Source organism: Triticum dicoccoides, chromosome 1A (genome assembly GCF_002162155.2).
Source record: "Triticum dicoccoides isolate Atlit2015 ecotype Zavitan chromosome 1A, WEW_v2.0, whole genome shotgun sequence".
In the NCBI taxonomy this organism is placed as follows: Eukaryota; Viridiplantae; Streptophyta; class Magnoliopsida; order Poales; family Poaceae; genus Triticum; species Triticum dicoccoides.
In genome coordinates, this window is record NC_041380.1 from 418,900,405 (window position 1) to 418,923,433 (window position 23,029).

General features: G+C 43.3%; 1 protein-coding gene across 1 annotated transcript; it reads left to right on the forward strand.

The window, feature by feature from the left end:
- The first annotated feature begins 17,032 nt into the window (after positions 1–17,032).
- On the forward strand, positions 17,033–19,915 carry LOC119276799. Its single transcript, XM_037557960.1, has 2 exons — positions 17,033–18,866; positions 19,318–19,915. The coding sequence occupies exons 1-2, from the start codon at positions 17,568–17,570 to the stop codon at positions 19,480–19,482; spliced, it is 1,464 nt and encodes a 487-aa protein (XP_037413857.1). The 5' UTR covers positions 17,033–17,567; the 3' UTR covers positions 19,483–19,915.
- Positions 19,916–23,029: the final 3,114 nt, after the last annotated feature.

Below are 23,029 nucleotides of genomic sequence, written 5' to 3' on the forward strand. Positions count from 1 at the left end.
TGCACTAGAGCTATAAGTATATGAAAGCTCAAACTGAAACTAAGTGGGTGTGCATCCAACTTGCTTGCTCATGAAGACCTAGGGCATTTGAGGAAGCACATCGTTGGAATATACAAGCCAAGTTCTATAATGAAAATTCCCACTAATATATGAAAGTGATAACTCAAGTGACTCTCTATATGAAGAACATGGTGCTACTTTGAAGCACAAGTGTGGTAAAAGGATAGTAACATTGCCCCTTCTCTCTTTTTCTCTCATTTTTTTTCTTTTTTTTCTTTTTTGTAGGCTTCTTTGGCCTCTCTCTTTTTTTGGGGGAGGGGCTTCTTTGGCAACTTTTCTTTTGATAACCTCACATGGGACAATGTTCTAATAATGATGATCATCACACTTTTATTTACTTACAACTCAATATTACAACTCGATATCTAGAACAAAGATATGACTCTATATGAATGCCTCCGGCGGTGTGCCGGGATGTGCAATGATCTAGCATAGCAATGACATCAAAAAACGGACAAGCCATGAAAACATCATGCTGGCTATCTTACGATCATGCAAAGCAATATGACAATGAATGCTCAAGTTATGTATATGATGATGATGAAAATATACTCGGAATGGCTATGGAAATGCCATAATAGGTAGGTATGGTGGCTGTTTTGAGGAAGTTATATGGTGGGTTTATGGTACCGGTGAAAGTTGCGCGATACTAGAGAGGCTAGCAATGATGGAAGGGTGAGAGTGCGTATAATCCATGGACTCAACATTAGTCATAAAGAACTCACATACTTATTGCAAAAGTTCATTAGCCATCGAAGCAAAGTACTACTACGCATGCCCCTAGGGGATAGATTGGTAGGAAAAGACCATCGCTCGTCCCCGACCACCACTCATAAGGAAGACGATCAATAAATACCTCATGCTCCAACTTCGTTACATAACGGTTCACCATACGTGCATGCTACGGGAATCACAAACCTCAACACAAGTATTTATACTAATCCACAACTACCCACTAGCATGACTCTAATATCACCATCTTTATATCGCAAAACTATTGCAAGGAATCAAACATATCATATTCAGTGATCTACAAGTTTTATGTAGGATTTTATGACTAACCATGTGAATGACCAATTCCTGTCATCTCTCTAAATAGATATAAGTGAAGCAAGAGAGTTTAATTCTTTCTATAAAAGATATGCCCACACTCTAACAAATATAAGTGAAGCAAAAGAGGATTCTACAAATGGCGGTTGTCTATATAAAGAGAAACAGGCAATCCAAACTTCAAATGATATAAGTGAAGCACATGAAGCATTCTATAAAGTCACACTCAAAAGATATAAGTGAAGTGCATAGAGCATTCTATAAATCAACCAAGGACTATCTCATACCAGCATGGTGCATAAAATAAAAATGAAAACTAAATGCAAAAGACACTCCAAGATTGCACATATCGCATGAATGAAACGAATCCGAAAACATACCGATACTTGCTGAAGAAAGAGGGGATGCCTTCCGGGGCATCCCCAAGCTTAGACGCTTGAGTCTCCTTGAATATTTACTTGGGGTGCCTCGGGCATCCCCAAGCTTGAGCTCTTGCCTCTCTTCATTCTCCTCACATCGAGACCTTCTCGATCATCGAACACTTCACCCACACAAAACTTCAACAGAAAACTCGGTAAGATCCGTTAGTATAATAAAGAAAATCACTACTCTAAGTACTGTTGCAAACCAATTCATATTTTGTTTTTGCATTGTGTCTACTGTAATATAGCTTTTCCATGGCTTAATCCACTGATACAAATCGATAGTTTTATCAAAACAAGTAAACTATGCATCAAAAACAGAATCTGTCTAAAACAGAACAGTCTATAATAATCTGAACATTCACCATACTTCTGATACTTGAAAATTTCTGCCAAAATTATTAAAAATAAACAATTCGTATATAAAGACAGTGCAAAAAGAATCAGAACCATTTGATGTTTCAGTAAAAAATGTAAAATCGCGCACTACAGCCAAAGTTTCTGTCCTGCGCCGTACAAACCAACAAGCAAAGTAAACATCCTAAAGGCAAACCTTGGCACATTGTTTTTATTTTTAAACCTCATAAAAGCACGCAACAGAAATAAGTGACTCTCTAAAACTTCCGGGTTGTCTCCTTGGCAGCGTTTTCTTTAAAGCCATTAAGCTAGGCATATAGTGCTCAAGTAATAAATCCACCCGGATCCCAAGGTATATCAAAGCCAATTTTAATTAACAATGATTTATAATTTAGTAGTGAGCACGAAGTAACATATATCATGCAATAACGAAGTCTAACTCTCTTCCTATGCATCGGCATGTCATAAAAGAACAATTCATGCACACAAAGTAAAGGCCAATGCTTAGTATAAACAGTTTCTTGCAATTTTATCATGTTGGAAACATAGAGAGGTGGAGATATAGTTCCTCTCTCATAATAATTGCAAGTAGGAGCAGCAAGCACATGCATATTATATTCATCAAAATCGTCATGTGCAACGGTAAAAGGCAACCCATCAATATATTCCTTAATAAGAGCAAACTTCTCCGATATAGTGTAGTTTGGAGAATTCAAAAAGATAATAGGACTATCATGTGTGGGTGCAATAGCAACAATTTCATGTTTAACATAAGGAGCTATAGCAAGTTCATCTCCATAAGCATAATTCATATTGGCATCTTGGCCACAAGCATAGCAACCATCATCAAAAAGGGATATTTCAAAAGAATCAACGGGATCATAACAATCATCATAGCAATCATCCTCCGGTAAGCACGAAGAAAATTAAACAATGTATGAGTTGAAGAGTTACTCTCATTAGAAGGTGGGCACGGGTAGCTAATCTGCTCTTCCTCCTTTTGTTCTTCACTCTCCTCGTCATCTTTTTCATCCAATGAGCTCACAGTTTCATCAATTTCTTCTTTCATAGACTCCTGCAAAATATTATTCTCTTCTTGGACAGCGGAGTAGTACTCAATATATGGTTCAACATAGGCATTAGAAGCATAATTATCATAGCAGTATTTAAGTATGGCAAAATTTTCAGATTTGTAAAGAGTAGCATCATACTTTTCAATCAAAGAAGCAATTTCGTAAGCACCCTTAAAAGCAACAAATTCTTCAATTTGTTGAACATATTAGTAATTATAAACACCTTTAGCATATGAAGATATGATTCCATTGAACATATAAACCCTCCTAGAGTGGTAGTCACAACGAAGCCAGACACGTCGCCTTTAAATCGCTGCTGCCACCGCCCATAATTTTCGTTCCCCGCCGAGGGCATTTTGGTCTTTTCACGGCAGGGGTATAAATCGGGAGGCGGGCGCCACAGCGAGCGAGCGGTCCAAACCTAGCCCCCAATCCCCTTCTGCCCCGAGCCCCGCGCCCCACGCCCCGCTCCATCTCCGCCCGTGCAGTTCGCCGCCGCCATGCCCCTACTCGTCCCCACGCCCCTGCTCCTCCCCTCTTCTAACTGTCTCTCCTCCATCCGCATCGTTGACCATCTCCCTACCTCTTTATCCCATCCCCGCAAGGCAGTGCCTCCCCACGTTCTCGATCCGGCGTTGCCGTGCACGGTGGTTTCACCTCCCCATGTTCTTGATCTGGTGTTGCTGTGGGTAGGTCACTCTATGGTAGAGCAGGGGCAGTGTGATTTCCGTGATGGGTATGGAGGACGAGGACCAGGGGGAGGGTGAGCAGGACGGACATGGGGAAGGTGCTATGAGGCCGGAGATCCAGCGGCGCTCAGGTCGCGGTGGTGTGGGGCCGACCATCACTCCCGACCACTGGTTGTCGTTCCTCATCCCCAATCTAGGTTGTACATGTTTGGCCCTTCCATCTTCTTCTTCCTCCCAAGTTTTTGCCTCTTGATTTCTTTGGTTCCTGATTTTGATTTCTTGATTTACAATTTTCCTGAACATGATATGTGCAGATCTTATGAAGAATTGAACATATAAACCCTCCTAGAGTGGTAGTCACAACGAAGCCAGCCACGTTGAACATATAAACCCTCCTAGAGTGGTAGTCACAACGAAGCCAGCCACGTTGCCTTTAAATCGCTGCTGCCACCGCCCGTAATTTTCGTTCCCCGTCGAGGGCATTTTGGTCTTTTCACGGCAGGGGTATAAATCGGGAGGCGGGCGCCACAGCGAGCGAGCGGTCCAAACCTAGCCCCCAATCCCCTTCTGCCCCGAGCCCCGCGCCCCACGCCCCGCTCCATCTCCGCCCGTGCAGTTCGCCGCCGCCATGCCCCTACTCGTCCCCACGCCCCTGCTCCTCCCCTCTTCTAACTGTCTCTCCTCCAGCCGCATCGTTGACCATCTCCCTACCTCTTTATCCCATCCCCGCAAGGCAGTGCCTCCCCACGTTCTCGATCCGGCGTTGCCGTGCACGGTGGTTTCACCTCCCCATGTTCTTGATCTGGTGTTGCTGTGGGTAGGTCACACTATGGTAGAGCAGGGGCGGTGTGATTTCCGTGATGGGTATGGAGGACGAGGACCAGGGGGAGGGTGAGCAGGACGGACATGGGGAAGGTGCTGCGAGGCCGGAGATCCAGCGGCACTCGGGTCGCGGTGGTGTGGGGCCGACCATCACTCCCGACCACTGGTTGTCGTTCCTCATCCCCAATCTAGGTTGTACATGTTTGGCCCTTCCATCTTCTTCTTCCTCCCAAGTTTTTGCCTCTTGATTTCTTTGGTTCCTGATTTTGATTTCTTGATTTAAAATTTTCCTGAACATGATATGTGCAGATCTTATGAAGAAGAGAAGAGGGAGGATCTTAAGGAGGAGTCCGGAACAAGGTGAAACTTCTCTCGTGGACCCTGTTTTTGGCACAATACATTGGGAGCAGGTATGTTTTGTCCAGACTCGCTCTTCTTTTTCAGGTCGTGTTTAACCTGTTCGATATTGGTACCCCTGGAAAATATTCCCAACTTGCCTTGTATGGTTAATTCTTTATGGATCTCCAGTGCAGATTTGTTGCTGTTGGAATGGATAATGGTTAGTATGACGTGATAGTTTTTTGCCATTTGAATGATCTGCTTTTATATGCTAATAGCATGAGTGATACTTTTAAATTTTGTTCAATTGTGTCCTTCGATTCAACACATGCTAATGTGAAGTTGTAACTTTTCAGAAAAACAAAAGCAGAACGAAGCTATGGTTTTACTTGCAGCTTGGTTTTCACATTCTTCCCAGGTTAATCTTCACTATTTTCTTTAGCTCAAATTTATGTTGCCTTTGCTTTGTACACACCTCATTAAAACTGAATCAAGAGGCATTATATTTGTGTAGATGGTGCCCGCCATCCCAGTATGCCTCCCCTCATTCTGATGCTTTCGACCCGCCAGCAGGTATTGTAACTTCTTCCTGCTTGTTCTTTGATTTTTCTGCTCAACCCACACTTTTGTTTATGCTCCTTGGGTGTGCAATGTGCTCAATCTATCCTTTTATCTATTTTGGTTGATGGTCGATACATATTCAAAAGGAGAGGTGGTAGATACAGATGTGAAAGGAGAGGTGTTGACTTTGGAACCGACTTTCTAACATAAATAACTCCATATGAATATGAATTGTAAGGATGCAACGATAATTATGTCTGGTGACATGCTGACATAGCCGTTACCTCCTGTCGTGCTTCACCGGGTTGGTCCATCTTGTCAGAATGTGTTTGGATTACAGAGTGGCTTCACCAGCTTTAGATCCATGGTCTCAATAGTTTTGTTGTTCCTGGATTATATCTTATTGCTAGCTGCATTGCTTTTTCTCTTTGGTGGGCCTTCTTATTTATGGGGTATAATTTGGAGCTGGTCTTTGGATAGTTTTGGTGTGTCAGATAAGACGTTGATGGCTAGCTATGCTTTGCTTACAGTTCAGAACTTTAGATGCCTATGAGTTGTGATACCTTCTATTTTGGTTGTAATGCCTGACCATAGAGAGAGGAACAACAGACATTGAGAATTGCGGTGGCTGATTTTTTTAATTTGTGTTTGCCTCAAGGATTCTCATTTATCTTAACTTCCATTTACTCAAGAATTACAACATTGGTAGAGAAACTTCTATTTTCTTATGTTCTTTGTTATATGATACATCCCAACAGAACTGAAGCAACTAATTTATTCATGAAAATGGTTGGTTTAAAGCTCGAAAGCTCATACCGAGATGGCTTTTTCACAGCTTCATGACGAACTAAAATAAAAGCTTATGACAGAAGAAACATGCTTGGATAGGCGTCCTTGTCGACCTCGCAGTCTCCAACCCATCCTTAGGTATTGCAGCTCCTTCCAATCCAGTTTACTCCTTTTTGACAATTTTCTTACTTGAGCCTTGGAGATATGCACTGAATCGGCTAATGTTTGCTCTGGGAATTTCCTTTTGTAGAGAGGATGTCTTGTCGAATGTAGTTTTTAGTTCTTGATCTTTTTTATACAAGATATCTAAATATTGTAATTACTCTTGCTGGGAAGAAGGTTGTCATGTAAGGGGAAAACTTTAGAAGTTACGCGACATAATTTAAACCATGTGCAACTTGTTTGCTTCCTTGTTGTTTTATTGCATTCGAGATCTTTACTATTTTCACTGTCGAAAATGCAGAGCAGATCTTTAGTATCTTGAATTATCAGTTAAAATTGTTAGTTGTGAGATGCATATGATTCTGGCTTCATTCACAACCATTCATGTGGTTTCTTCGGTTTGGTTGGTCGCTGCTGGTACTTCCATGCCATCTGATTATGTGGTAGAGTGCTTCGGAACTGTGTGTGGGGCCGGGTGTTGTCAGCCAGACCTGGGCGCCCTCGCCGGCGACTTGCTATCTAACCCATCCACAGGTTTTCCTACTCTTTGATTTTCCTGTCCAAGTCCATGATTTGGTTTATCTTGGTTGGCGTGCTTTTTTATGTTACCTTGGTGGTCGATGCAATGAGAGGTGCAAATGCAAGGCAAGACGACATTATATAGGTTGTCCTGTGAGTTAGAATATCCATGTGCTACTTATTGTGGTGCGGCATCAAGCATGTTGATTGATTCTGAAGCATGAGTAAACTGTAGTAAGCTGTGTGTACAGATTCCTGATTATTCTGTATGATCCTCTATTTTTTCCTTTATGATCCTCTTTATTGTGGTGCGACACCAAACTTGGGTTATTTACTTGCTTCCACTATGATTTCTGGGGAGGGCACTTTATTGATTTCTCAAACCTTGGATCTAGACATGTAAATAGTTAAATGATTATTTTGCTTTTCGATTAAATATGATACTAACTAATCATGTCTATCTTATACAAGCTTCAATCTATTCTAAAAATTCTGTTTATAAGGTACCATCAGCTATGACCCTAATGGACCCCAAATAAAAAGGAGAAAACATTTGACACTTATCGTGGCCAACCATGAAACCGTGTTTCAGAAACTGCATCATAGCACATATTTCAACCATCGTTTCCTGGTTTGTAATATGTACTAGCCTTCTGAAAAAGACTGAGGATGCACTTGTTCCTGTCAGGTACTTGTAGCAAATATTTACTAACTTTTGTTCTTTCGATCAGATAACAAAAGTTTCTTGTCTCTTAATAAATTTCAGGTTGTCATGTTACAAAAAGGCCTATCTACAAATAGGTGGACAAGATAAAACATTAAAATAGACTAGAGCATTTTCCATCTCCATTGATAAGAAATAGGTGAAAAGAAATTATACTTACTCTTTTCCTTCCTTGTGTAAATTAAACCTCTTGTGATGCTATGTAGAAGAGGTATAATTTTTATATATGGTGAATCATGAAGAAACTTATAGCATAGTTCTATCATCTATGGTATTGGTGAATAGTAGTCATAGTGGTTTAGGATAGTTTTTCATGTGTTGGCTAATTGGTTATTGGTTGTAATTGTCAGTTTCTCTTCACATATGAACCATGCATACTTGCTGGTGGCTGATCCAAAAATGATCTCAACCAATAAAACTTTTAGCGAGTATGTAAGAATTGGAGTTCTGGATATGGATAGCAGACTACTTTTCATGGTACTCAGTTTCTTTAATCCTGTACATTTCGCAAAAATAATATATTCCTTTCGATGTTTTGGATTTTACCATGTGAGTGCCTCTGGAGAGATTGTTTAATTGCTTTCTTATGCTTCCACCTATTTTCTTCCAGAACGATGATGTGCTTTCTGCTAAAATTGTACACTATGGTGTTGATAAGCATGAATTATTTGTTGTCCTCACATACAGTTGTAAGCCTTATCAACTTGATCATAGTGTTCTCTTTTTATTTGTTAGCGGCATGATTGAAGGGCGAGACTACCAGCTGGTGAGGGAGAGGATATGTATTCGGAGTGTCCTGAAGAGGTAGTCCACGAACCGGCAATGGAGGAAATAAGGTAGAGACGGCAATAGCAGCAAGTACGTCAAGTGCTAGGGATGTGGATATGGTGTGGCATAAAGAGGTAGTCCACAAACCTCTTCTAGGTGCTCCTCTCTCACCTCTTGCATCCTATGGCACTGTGATTTGATTTCTAATATGTGGCTTTGCTGAATACGATGTGGGAAGATCTGAGAAAGAAGATGGATAATCCAGCAGAAGAGTTTGGTGAAGAAGAACAAGGTCATATCTCTCGCTTTTGAACACATTCAAGCTTGTGCCTGCCTTTTTGATGTAATTATTATGGTAATGTAAATGTGATTGCTTGATTCTTAGATAGCTTGGTTTGCAGCAAAACTATTTACAGAATCATATTTAATTTAATTTAAAATCAATTGAGTTACTATGACTTCCATTCTGCTTTGTGTAAATCTTTCACCGTAAATATTTTGCGAGGAAATATGGTCTCATTGTTGCTTCCGCGACGAGTTCCTATTCCTCTCTCCCCGATCTAGGTAAGATCCCGTTTAACCCCCCTTCTGCCCTGATTGCTTGTGCCATGATTTGCTCCGTGTCTGGATGAGGAAGTAGACCAGCAGGAGGAAGAGAGGATCTCGGGACGCGCTCCTTATTGGACTATTGAAATATGCAGTAATAAGAGATTAAACGTGTTTAGAAGAGAGAGCACTAAGGTAAGAAGCAGCGAAGAATAGAATAGAACAGCAAGTCATAGTTTTAAGAGTAAAAAGAATGAGAGAGTAAAGAAATTAGAATAGAGAGAAGATTTGCAGATTAAGAGTATGAATCCTACACTTTCTAGCTGAGAATAGATAGAGAGAAAGCAAGACACAATCAGTTCTAGACACGATAAACCATAAGTTGTAGCCTTGTACAGACAAGCAGAAGTAAATCTTGTCCGTACCTAATTTGGGGGAAAGAGAGATGAATTTAGGAGAGTCTTCTTCACTCTGTGATTCTTGGGGGCTGTAGATTTTTTGGTAGTGTACGTGTTGTGTCGTACCCACAAATATCTGTTCTGCACCATGATAGCATGAGCTTGCTGCAGCCATATGGTTCTTAAGAGTATGGTGCTTGTTAAAAAAAGAGTTTGGTAGTCCGATTTGGTTCTCATGGTGGTATGTTTCCTATCATCTTCTTTAGTTTCTAACTTTATGCTTCCGTTTTTTTCTTGGCCAGCAAGAGCAGTAGGAGGTGGCGGGGAGGATGAGCAAGGAGACGGCGGGAGGAAGAGAGATTCTTGGTGGCGCGCTTGCCTTATTGGACATGTTGTGCAGCTCACTGTTTTTTCTCTTGCCATCATCTCCAATAGTGTCGAGTCCCCTTCCTGGCGCCAATTGCAACACATATCTCCTTTGACTGATTAGCCATTGTTTCCCGCAGCCAGTTTAGTTTTGTCTCGAACATCCATTTTCTTTGAGATTTGCTTTTGTCGTGTGCTGATTATTTAGACATCCTCGCTGCCAACACAACCTATCCAAGCAAGCAACAGATCGAGGAGGACGGAGGCACGGCACGACGACGACCGTGGCATAGATCAAGAGCATGGTCATGGTCTCATGGTCTGGGAGCGAATCAGGCATCCTGGATCACGACGGAAGCTGGAAGCTGCGAGAGCTGCCTAAATAAGAGGGTGACGACATGGGGTGGAGGCCGAGGAAGAGGGCGACGAAGCGGGGGTGGAAGAGGGTGTGTTAGTGGTGAATCATGTATCTATGTTAGATCCGGTGAGAAAAGGCGGCTTCCAAGCAGAGGATGCGGGAGTGTTGGCCACATTTGGTTTTTGACATGGGTGTCTAAATATTTTCATAATACTTGCCTCCCTCTCGGCCTTTGCGCCATTGGCGCAATGAGTCATCTAGTTATCATTAAACAAACATTGTTAGGGAAGGTGTTTCTTAGGGTCTTCAGAACAACAAGTATAATCATATATTTCACATAAATTCCAAGCATAGCATTGCAAATGATGAATTTGATCCAGTAAAAATTTCCCTTTTTCAGATATTCGGCGTTGCACATAACAAGCATGCTCATCTAAAGATTTTCCCTCAACTAAGCTAGTTGGGGTTTCAGCATGAGCACATAGGGATCAAAGATGATCCAAGTAATAAGCTTCAGCAGTGTGATAGATTTTGAGTGGTTCTTCAACCATTGGTTTAGTAGGTACAACTATTTTTTTTGGTATTTTACATTTACTACCCATAACTAAAGATAGAAAACAACTAAGAACAGCAAATAAAAATTACTTAGTGATAAAGCAAACAAGCACACACGAGAATATTCACCCCACGCTATTGCTCCCCGGCAACGGCGCCAAAGAAAAGGTCTTGATAACCCACAAGTATAGGGGATCGCAATAGTTTTCGATAAGTAAGAGTGTCGAACCCAACGAGAAGCTAAAGGTAGAACAAATATTCCCTCAAGTTCTATCGACCACCAATACAACTCTATGCAAACTTGATGTTCGCTTTACCTAGAACAAGTATGAAACTGGAAGTACTTTGTAGGTGTTGTTGGATAGGTTTGCAAGATAATAAAGAGTACGTAAATAAAAGGTAGGGGCTGTTTAAGTAAAGAAACAATAAGTAAATATATCAAGTGTGGAAAAGTGGTGGTAGGAGTTGTGAAATTGCCCCTAAGCAATTGACTACTTTACTAGACCGATAGCAAGTATTATGTGGGAGAGGCCACTGCTAGCATGTCATCCCTGACTTGGAATTCTATGCACTTATGATTGGAACTATTAGCAAGCATCCGCAACTACTAATGTTCATTAAGGTAAAACCTAACCATAGCATTAAGGTATATTGGTCCCCCTTCAATCCCGTATGCATCAATTTCTATGCTAGGTTGAAGCTTCTGCCACTCTTGCCCTCCAATACATTGTCCTATCAACATACAACTAACCCTAGGGTGTGAACCACGCGCGCAATCATATGATGGGCACCAAAGGACAGCAACATAACCACAAGCAAATTAAATCAATCATAGCAATTCATCAACCACCGATAGGACAACGAAAATCTACTCACACATCATAGGATGGCAACACATCATTGGATAATAATATGAAGCATAAATCACCATGTTCAAGTAGAGGGTACAGTGGGTTGCGGGAGAGTCGACCGCTATAGATAGAGGGGGGAAAGTGATGGAGATGTTGGTGAAGATGGCGGAGGTGTTGGTGTAGATCGCGGTGATGATGATGGCCCCCGGTGGCACACCAGTGCCACCGGAAGTGAGGGGGAGAGAGTCCTCCTCCTTCTTCTTATTCATTGACCTCCTCCCTAGATGGGAGAAGGGTTTCCCCTCTGGTCCATGGCCTCCATAGCACGGGAGGGGAGAAAGCCCCTCCGAGATTGGATCTGTCTCTCTGTCTCTCTCTGGTTCTGCGTTCCCAGATTCTTCCCTTTCACCATTTCTTATATTCCCGGAGATCCATAACTCCGATTGGGCTGAAATTTTAACACGATATCTATCCGGATATTAGCTTTCTTGCGGCGAAAGAAGGGCATCAACCGCCTTACGGGTGGCCCACGAGGGTCAGGGGCGCGCCCGGGGGGGCAGGCGCGCCCCCCTGCCTCGTGGCCACCTCGGGCACTGTCTCGCGTGGATTTTTCTTCCCAAAAATCATATATATTCCAAAAAAATCTCCGCCAGTTTCTATCCCGTTTGGACTCCGTTTGATATGGATATTCTGCGAAACAAAAAACATGCAACAAACAGGAACTGGCACTGGGCACTGGATCAATATGTTAGTCCCAAAAATAGTATAAAAAGTTGCCAAAAGTATATGAAAGTTGAATAATATTGGCATGAAACAATCAAAAATTATAGATCGACGAAGACGTATCAGTGGCGCCCCCCTTGCCCAGTCTGATTTGGACAAGGGGAGGGGGCGGCACCCCCCTCCTTCCTTCTCTTCTCTTGCTCCTTCCCTTCTTCTCCTACTTGAACTAGGAAAGGGGGGCTCCCCCCATGGCGCGCCCCCTAGGGCCGGCCACCTCTCCTCCCTCCTTTATATATGTGGGAGGGGGCACCCCAAAGGCACACCAAGTCTTCTCTTAGCAGTGTGCGGTGCCCCCCATACAGTTACACACCTCGGTCATATCGTCGTAGTGCTTAGGTGAAGCTCTGCGCCGGTAACTTCATCATCACCGTCATCACGCCGTCGTGCTGACGGAACTCTCCCTCGGCCTCAACTGGATCAAGAGCTCGAGAGACATCATTGAGCTGAACATGGACGTGTCGTACGTTCAGTACTTGGATCGGTTGGATTGTGAAGACGTTCGACTACATCAACCGCGTTACTAAACGCTTCCGCTTTCGGTCTACGAGGGTACGTGGACACACTCTCCCCGCTCGTTGCTTTGCTTCTCCTAGATAGATCTTGCGTGATCGTAGGATTTTTTTTGAAATACTATGTTCCCCAACACAAAACAACAACCGCCCCCGGCGAAGAGAAGTGTAGATCGGAAGGATCCAATCTGAAGACACACGAAAAAAGACAAATAAAGACTGGATCCAAGTGGATCCATCAAAGACAAACGCCAACCGAATCTCACGAGATCTACAGAAGAGACACCTCCATGCGCCCTCCGATGGCACAAGACATGCCACTAGAATGAAGGATGGATGGGAAGAATCTTATTCCAATTGCAAAGAGCCACTGATATCTCATCTTCCTAAGTAGGACACAAAACCTAAACAAACAAAAAACACCTAAAAAGGAAGCAAGAGCCCTCCCACCGGCAAGGGCCGAGATCCACCACACCTTCATGACCCTAAGACCACAGAAGATGAAGCCAACCTGCGACGCCGCCGACAGGAGGCGTCAAATCCCTACACCCTCGCGTGAGACACAAGAGACAAAGGGGTACAAGAACTCCAAACGTACTTTCGATCATGAAAAAAGAGAGCATGTCTAGAGGCTCATGACATTGCTAAAGCTTTTTTTTACAATAACTAGACTTTATTTCTCACATAATAGTCATATCGTTTACAAGGAAATGAGAAATAAAATCAGGGATAACAACATCCCAAAAATCAAGATATCTAGTACTAAAGGAGTGTCTTGCTAACTAGTCAGCCACCTGATTCGCTTCTCTGAAACAATGTTTGAAAGGTAACTTTGAGAAATCGAGAGATAACTGCTTACATTAAGCAACAACAGTGGCATCGGGTCCCAAATATTCATCTATCAAATTAACTAATTCAACTGCAAAATAGTTGCCCGATTCCACCTCTGCCGAATTGCATCCATACTTGCCAGAAGGAACATACCATTTCTCATTGCTAATCATTCAGCGGCATCAACATCATGGACATGCGGGAAGAATGAGGATGCCGCAATGATGAAATTGCCACGGTCATCATGTAGAACTGCACCACTAGCTCCCAACGGTGTGTCCACATGAAAAGATGCGTCAACGTTCACCTTCACCACACCATGAGGTTTTTTTCAACAAAATGATTACCACTCCTCATTGGCAACTTGGGCATCAAAATCGATATAGTTTGCCACAAGGACTTTATTGACAACGCCATTTTATCTGGGCCTTGGATCTCCACTCCTTTCACAAGCTGGCATCGTTGCCACCATATAAACCATGCTGCAACTATTGCCAGTTCTGCCACCGGGAGACCATCGACTATCTCTGTAAGTTTGAGCAGTATTTCCAAGCTGATGGCGCCAGATCTATCTTCTGCCATTGCTTTCTTCATAGTGTCCAAGAGGCCTGATGTCTACTACACAACCTTCTTCTTGTAGACGTTGTTGGACCTCCAAGTGCAGAGGTTTATAGGACAGTAGCAAATTTCCCTCAAGTGGATGACCTAAGGTTTATCAATCCGTAGGAGGCGTAGGATGAAGATGGTCTCTCTCAAGCAACCCTGCAACCAAATAACAAAGAGTCTCTTGTGTCCCCAACACACCCAATACAATGGTAAATTGTATAGGTGCACTAATTCGGCGAAGAGATGATGATACAAGTGCAATATGGATGGTAGATAAAGGTATTTGTAATCTGAAATTATAAAAACAGCAAGGTAACTAATGGTAAAAGTGAGCGTAAATGGTATTTGCAATGTGTTGAAACAAGGCCTAGGGTTCATACTTTCGCTAGTGCATATTCCCTCAACAATAATAGCATAATTGGATCACATAACTATCCCTCAACATGCAACAAAGAGTCACTCCAAAGTCACTAATAGCAGAGAACAAACGAAGAGATTATGGTAGGGTACGAAACCACCTCAAAGTTATTCTTTTCAATCAATCCGTTGGGCTATTCCTATAAGTGTCACAAACAGCCCTAGAGTTCGTACTAGAATAACACCTTAAGACACAAATCAACCAAAACCCTAATGTCACCTAGATACTCCAATGTCACCTCAAGTATCCGTGGGTATGATTATACGATATGCATCACACAATCTCACATTCATCTATTCAACCAACACATAGAACCTCAAAGAGTGCCCCAAAGTTCCTACCGGAGAATCACGACGAAAACGTGTGCCAACCCCTATGCATAGGTTCATGGGCGGAACCCGCAAGTTGATCACCAAAACATACATCAAGTGAATCACGTGATATCCCATTGTCACCACAGATACGCACGACAAGACATACTCAAATCGATAAGATAACTTCAAAGGGGAAACTCAATCCATTACAAGAGAGTAGAGGGGGGAGAAAACATCATATGATCCAAATATAATAGCAAAGCTCACGATACATCAAGATCGTAACACCTCAAGAACATGAGAGAGAGAGAGAGATCAAACACATAGCTACTGGTACATACCCTCAGCCCCGAGGGATAACTACTCCCTCCTCGTCATGGAGAGCATCGGGATGATGAAGATGGCCACCGGAGAGGGATTCCCCCTCCGGCAGGGTGCCGGAACGGGTCTAGATCGGCTTTCGGTAGCTACGGAGGCTTCTGACGGCGGAACTCCCAATCTATTTTGCTCCTCGATAGTTTTAGGGTACGTGGGTATATATGTGTGAAAGAAATACGTCAGGGGAGCCACGAGGGGCCCACGAGGGTGGAGGGCGCGCCCTAGGTGGGTGGGCGCGCCCCCTGCCTCGTGGCTCCCTCGTTCCGTTCCTGACATGCACTCCAAGCTTTTCCGGTAGCTTTCCTTCCAAAAATAACTTCTCCAGTTGGTTTCATTCCGTTTCGACTCTGTTTGATATTCCTTTTCTTCGAAACACTGAAATAGGAAAAAAAACAGCAATTCTGGGCTGGGCCTCCGGTTAATAGGTTAGTCCCAAAAATAATATAAAAGTGGATAATAAAGCCCAATATTGTCCAAAACAGTAGATAATATAGCATGGAGCAATCAAAAATTATGGATACGTTGGAGACGTATCAAGGCCTAAGCATTTGCAAAGTTCATTTACCTTACAACAACCAAAGAGTGTGTGTTGCACATCTTCTGCATCAATTGAGCATCGAGAACACTGTGGCGATATGGGGATATGTCAGTCAACACCTTGCGAAGTGTTTTACTTTGCCAGGCACCTTAAGTTTCCATGCATCTTTCAATACCTTATTTATATGGACATATGGACATTATCATGCCCATCGGCTCTTATAGGACGAGGACCAAATTGGTGTTCCAACTCCTTGTAATAAGCTAATCGTATTGAGAAGGTACCAGACCTTGTATGGTTCCAAGCAACAAAGTCCTTTGTCATATGTGTATTAAGTGAAATTTGCAATATCCTTTGCACATCTACTGGATAGAAATAGTCTCTCAAAACCACATCATCCAAATTTTCAGTGTAAGGATCAATAAGCTCCTCCACTTTTGACAACATTATTGTCCTTCTTGGGGTATTACCTTCTGAGTTGCACTGGTTGGGATCCAAGGGTCCTGCCAAATGTTAATGTGTGTTCTAGAACCAACCCTTCAAATACATAATCGCTGGAACGTTTGAATGCCTGCCACAATGCTTTGCCAAGTGTAAGATGATCCCTTCTTAGGACCAGCTTTAAGTAAATTTCCATTTGGGTAATATTTAGCACGAAGAACTTGTGCAGATAAAGAATCTTGGTTCTAGAGAAGTCGCCAGCACTGTTTTGCTAACATGGCTAGGTTAAAACTGTGAAGGTCCCTAAACCTCAATCCCAATTTCTTCTTCGGGGTACACAACTTTCACCATGCAAATCAATGCATTTTCTTGATCCTCATTGTCTCCGCACAAAAAATAAAAAAATCCATATGTAATTGCCTTACAAATTCCTTTTGACAGCTTGAAGACATACATAACATATGAAGGAATATGTTGGGCAATGGACTTAATTAGTATTTTTTTACCTTGCATGGACAAAGTTTTTTTTTCTTTCCATCCCTTCAATCTCTGGCATACTCTGTCAAACAGGTGTTGAAAATAATTTGATCTGTCCAGCCCGACCATTGTTGGTAGACCCAAATAAGTATCTGAAAATGCTTCAGTCACAATATTAAGCTCTCTACATCAATTCCCCCTTGTGACGACACTAGTATTTGGACTGAAGAAGATACTGGACTTAGCATTACTCATAATTTGACAATTTGTCATGGTAAGAACAATATATCTCAAGCACCCTTTTCAGAGTGTTTGTAAAAGCTTATGTTACCCTTACTTTAAGGCGTCATGTGTGGTTGTTAGATCCTCTAATTTTATTGGTGTGCCACGCAACATTTTAGTTGAATAAAGTCAGGTGACATTCTAAAAAAAACGTTCTACTTGGTCTATAAAAAGTTCTAAAAAATAATCCTAAAAAAAATTCTATAAAATGCTACTCCCTCCATCCACTTTTAGAGGGCTTAACTTTTGAATATCATACCAAGGCACTCTATGAAAACTAGAGAAAATTTAGGGATTCACCCATCATCAAAGCATCGATCTCTTCCTCTTTCCTCATATTAATTTCACTCCTATAATTACGCTACACGTATTGCATTTTTATCCTCTCACGGGTCAAATCTGACATGCATTGGCGTGGAGACCAAAAGAAAACGGCTTGCATGCATGCATGCCATTAAGTGTCTCTATACTTAAAGGCTCACTCACTCCTTACGAGAGAGAATTAAAGGCTGCATGGATCAATTAGCTAATTTGAACTTGTATATATGAAAAAATGAAATTTGAGATTAGGCCTTGTATAAATGGAAGGAGGGAGTACCAGAAAAGAAGAAAATAAAATAAGCACAGCACCAGACTTCGCACACATTCCCCATTCTTCGAGCTCCACAGCCATGGTCTCCCAGTCCCAACAGCCACCCTCGCCGCCGCCGCCGCCGCCCGAGCCGACCAGCATTAGCTCTTTGACCGACGACCTCCTCCGTGAGATCTTCCTCCGCCTACCGGACCTCCCGACCCTTGTCCGCGCGGCCTTCACCTGCCGCCCCTTCCTCTGCCTGGTCCGCTGCTCCCCGGCCTTCCGCCGCCGCTTCCGCGAGCTCCACGCGCCGCCTCTCCTCGCCCTCTTTCTCACACCCTACATGGACGCCGTCATCCCTTCCGCCAGCCGCAGCCCCGACCCGGACACCACTGCCGCCTTCGCCGATTTACTCGGAGACGACGACGCCACCGAGTGGGGGACAGATTCCCAAATTCCCTACTACTACGACGGGTACGTCGCCTTCGTCAACCGGAGCACCGATCAGACTGCCTCCTACAGCCCACTGAATATTGGAGCGCCGGCGCAGGCCCTGGATATCTACCCCAAGACGCCCCGCGAAGGCATCGACGCCTGGCTCGAGTTCTACACGCTCCCTCCGGACCAAGAGGGCCAGAGGCCATCCCGTGTGGTCTGTGTCCGTCACGATCGCTCATGGGCGCGCGCGCGTGTGGCCGTCTTCTCATCTCACGCCCTGAAGTGGCAGATCTTCCCAGAGTCCAGGGGGTTGCTGCTTGAGCGCGACAGGCGCACGATTCGTAAGCTTGTCGATGGGTTCGTCTGCTGGTTACAGAGTGAAAACTGCATTCTCGCTCTCAACACTGTCACCTTTCAGTTCTCTCGAATGAATCTGCCACCGCCCTTGAGAGGGCCATACACATACATGTATCGTACACCGCGCTTTGAGCTTGGTCAGACCAAGGATGGGAAACTCTGTATCGTGCATGTGCAGGAATTCACGCTTTCTGTTTGGCTCTGGACACCCGACGATGACGGCGTCGAGAGATTTATGCTGCACAAGATGTTTCAGTTGCACACAATTGTTAAGGAGATCACTAAGCGTTCAGTCCTGGACAATGTTGACGCTGGAGGGCATATGAACGTTACTGATGGATTTGTGTACCTGTCTGTTGTCTATGACAAGGGTAAGCAATCTTCTAAGTGGTTCCTATCCTTCTGCCTGGAAACAGCAGAGGTGAAGTTGCTCTTTGAGAAAACATGCAGTATTTACTGCCCTGTTGATCCATACATCATGGCCTGGCCTCCTTCTTTGATGCACGACAAGGTGAGTCCATGTATGAAGATGTTTCCTTGTATGTGAGCAATTGCCTTACTTGTGAGCATTGGGTTATTGTATTGCTGTGAAAATCAGCTATCGACTTTTAGTTTTCATGCAGTAACATGTCTGACTTTATCAGTTATGATGCAATGTTTTCAATTTTCATCATCAGGTTTAAACACAAGGATATTTAGCATCAGGGTTTGTGCAGATTATAGTATAATATAAGAAGTGCTACATTGCCGTTATTTTAGACTGCAAATCTTCCTCCCCTGAAAATCTCCTTACACTTACTTTATAATGCTAATCACTATGAGATGGCAGCAGTGTAGCAGTATCTTCAGTTTCATTGCTTATGTAAAAAACAGATAAATTGATACGTATCATTAGAATCTATTGTCCTGCACAAAATTGTCTATAGAACACTCTTACATGCATGAATACTCTAATGCCACAGGGGGATTCAGAAACTGAAGTTGCCAGGGACACTGTTGGAGATGATGGTCCTGTGGGCACGGAAGAAGCTTCCCCTGTCCTCTTCACGGCATTGCAGTTATTCAAAGAAGCTTTGATTGATGATGACAACGCAAAATTTGTGGAGATGGACGCTTTTCTTACTTGATGATGAGATTAGCTCCCTTTTGAACAAAATCTCTACTTTAGAAGCAGGATTAGCAGCTGGGAGAGACTGTGTGCTGAGAAGAGGTGCTCATTCCAATATCAACGTGGAAGGGATGGAAAGGAGGAGTTGGTGGGAAATGTGCAAGGGGATGTTGGGGAGAGTTTCTTCCCACTTCTTTGCCAATTGATCTTGGTGCCTTTCTTCTCACAAGTTAAGCGTCAGTTGAAATGCATTGGTAGTTTAGTTTTCGGATCGTGCGAACGCATTATGTGCTAGTTGACTACTATGTCTAACAAAGTGTAGCATCATCAGTACCTCCTCTATCTAGTTTGCAAGAGACTTGTATGTTTAACATGCAGAGATTGACCATTCAGTGTCACCATCAATGTAAGTCATGAGCCTCATCCTAGTGGTTGTCATCCTTGGTTCTGAATCATTGTATGAGGTCTATTTTGCTTTGTAGTCTGCTTGAGTAACTGCCCACTTTTGATCCACTATTGATCTCCAGCCGATTAGTTTCACAACTACATTGTTACATTGGTGGCTCAAGATGCCGGGAGTTCTTTCAGAAAAGGAAAATATTAAATATGAATGGTTACTTGATGATGGGCGGCTTTATCAGCTTCTTGGCTCGAAGAAAAGTGAAGAAACTCATCATTTTTATTTTTCACGGGGGAAGAAGCTCATCATTAAGTGCACGAAGGTGATACTGGGAATGTTAGACCTGGATTCTGATGAGAGGTGTTGGCCGTCGCGCCAAGAGGCGATGCTAGATTGGTAGGATGAACGGCTTCATCGGCTACTTCACTAGATTGGTAGGATGAACGACTTTCAATCCTGGAGATCGGACGGTGGAAGATGGCGGCAGTAGATCTAGAGCATGCGCATGCGGTGCGCGCTGCGGATCAGCCAGTCCGGGTGGTGCTCTCGGTCCGATGCGGAGCAGCTGCATGAGGCCACTGGATTAGATAGTGCATGTTCATGCGGTTCGGACACATTATAAAGATCGTAGGTGTTGCACTTTGCTCGTCAGATAGGTGGCTTTGGATTGATTCATGTATTCATATTGTCAGATTCTGTTAAATAATATTAAAGATGGATGCATGCGTTGATTGATGCGGAGACCAGGAGTTATCCTTCTTTTCAAAAAAAAAAAAAAAACAGCTTCCTCACTTGCATGGCCGCCCCCATGTCATTTTGGAGCAGTTTAGTTGGTGTGTAGAGTATGTATGTGTGCAGGAATTTAGTCAATGGTTGCGTACTTTTTATCTCTAGAATTGAGGAGCTCTTCAAACGAAGAAATTTTGTTTTACAATGTAGAGTGCTCCACCAGATGCTTGAAGTTACTTTTCTCTTTGTGGGGAGATGCTAAGTTACTTTGACGTTGTAGCACCCGTGAAGGGTGGAGAGCAGTTATCTCTCCGATGTACTCCCTCCGTTCGGAATTACTTGTCGCAGAAATGGATGTATCTAGAACATCTAGATACATCCATTTCTGCGAAGTAATTCCGAACGGAGGGAGTAGGTATATAGGAGCTTGCGTTGAATTGGGTACAATGCCAAATATCTCAGGGCATGTTGATATTGAGCCGCAAAGACAATTCTAGTGTTTAGGTGCCTATGTATTTGGCACTTGGAATCCAAGGGGAGAAGCAATTCAAATTCCTGTTTGGATGGACAAAATGCTGAATTGCACATTTTGAATAGTATGAGCGGTACTTTGCTGTACATGTTTCAGAGTGATTTTTTCATTAGATGTTCATATATTTGCATAATTGTATATCTAGTTACAAGAAAATAATAAGAATATGTGTGTATATCAGATCATTTAATTGGACGCAAACCTCATCCCCAATGTTTGTTTGGACAGAACATATTTGATTCCAGATAGTAAGCAATGTAAATTATACGTAAGTAAGCAAAACTTTTCTCCGAATCCCTCATCTATTCATTTTTTATTGTTAAGCCTGGTTTCTTCATCTGGATTTTCCACTTGGTGTACTACAGAAACCTTTTCGCTAGTTCCTCTGTGTCAGTAGGAAACTATGATTCAGCTATTCAGGTATCTTAGGATCAATCCGACATGAAACTTTTCTTCCCGTAGCCTCTTCATTCAGTAGGGCATTGATAAGTTTCTTTAAAACATCATTGAAACATTGCAGAAACATAATTTTAAACTCCCCTTCAATTTTTCAATTGAACCATGAGTTCGAGTGCCCCCGGATCGATCACACCATAGAAGACCACCGCCGACGCTCCCACGCAAGTTGACTAGTAAGCCGTGAATTCCTTTCAAGCATGAGAGGAGAAGAGACACGCACAACCCAATGGACGGGCCTACCAATGTGTCCTTTTTCTAGCGAGGAATTCTACCATCCATACGGCCTTGGCAACCAAAGAGAGCGAGCATCGAGTGAGATAGAGCCCGCCATATTTTCCACAGGTCGTAGCCCAAAAGAAAAGATGTTGTTAAAAAATGCTCACTAAAAGAAGAGCACGAGACACACATCCTCTTTGGATCTTGCTTTGGTGGCTGGCTTGGAGGTACAATAATTGGGGTTAGGGCTAAAATACTTCCGCTCGGCAATAGATCATTGGGTGCACCCTATGCACACCCGCTATAGGGTCTCCAATCTATGAAGAGGTGCATTTCCTACTAGGGTTCACATCCTCCATATCCGCATCGGGGTCTTCCTCCTCACAGAGATCAGATTTGTCTCCTCCTGGACCTCGCTCAAAGCTGCCAAAACCTCTTCCAGATCCACGTCCACGTCCATAACTCCCACGACCATGCCCTTCACCTGGGCCTATTCATGCACCCCTGAACCATGATGCCCAGAGGTTCTTGAACACAAGCAGTGAGGAAGGGTGAACAACGTCCCCATGTTTCTTGAACATATGACCAAGGAGGCCACAGACCACACACTAGTTAAGGAGGTGCTCGTACTTGATGTTAAAAGTGTGATGTTCCTTGTTCTTCACCATTGCCACTGAATTCTTTATAGGTTGTGCAAATTGATCTTGACGCGGACACAATAGAAATTTCCTTTGAAGTCATCATAATTTGGATCTGCATAAATAAACTCACCTACTTTGCCTGCAAAGGTTTAACCATAGGATAAAATGTTGGGGAACGTAGTAATTTCAAAAAAAATTCCTACGCACACGCAAGATCATGGTGATGCATAGCAAGGAGGGGAGAGTGTGATCTACGTACCCTTGTAGACCGACAGCGGAAGCGTTAGCACAACGCGGTTGATGTAGTCGTACGTCTTCACGATCCGACCGATCCAAGCACCGAAACTACGGCACCTCCGAGTTTCAGCACACGTTCAGCTCGATGACGATCCCCGGACTCCGATCCAGCAAAGTGTCGGGGAAGAGTTCCGTCAGCACGACGGCGTGGTGACGATCTTGATGTTCAACTGTCGCAGGGCTTCTCCTAAGCACCACTACAATATTATCAAGGATTATGGTGGAAGGGGGCACCGCACACGGCTAAGAAAACGGTCATGTGGATCAACTTGTGTGTCTAGGGGTGCCCCTG

Bases quoted from the DNA above. Each gene is read 5' to 3' on its own strand.
- LOC119276799 (XM_037557960.1), top strand. From the start codon at position 17,568: ATGGAAGGAGGGAGTACCAGAAAAGAAGAAAATAAAATAAGCACAGCA. The intron at 18,867-19,317 runs GTGAGTCCATGT...CTAATGCCACAG, and splicing joins CTTCTTTGATGCACGACAAG to GGGGATTCAGAAACTGAAGT.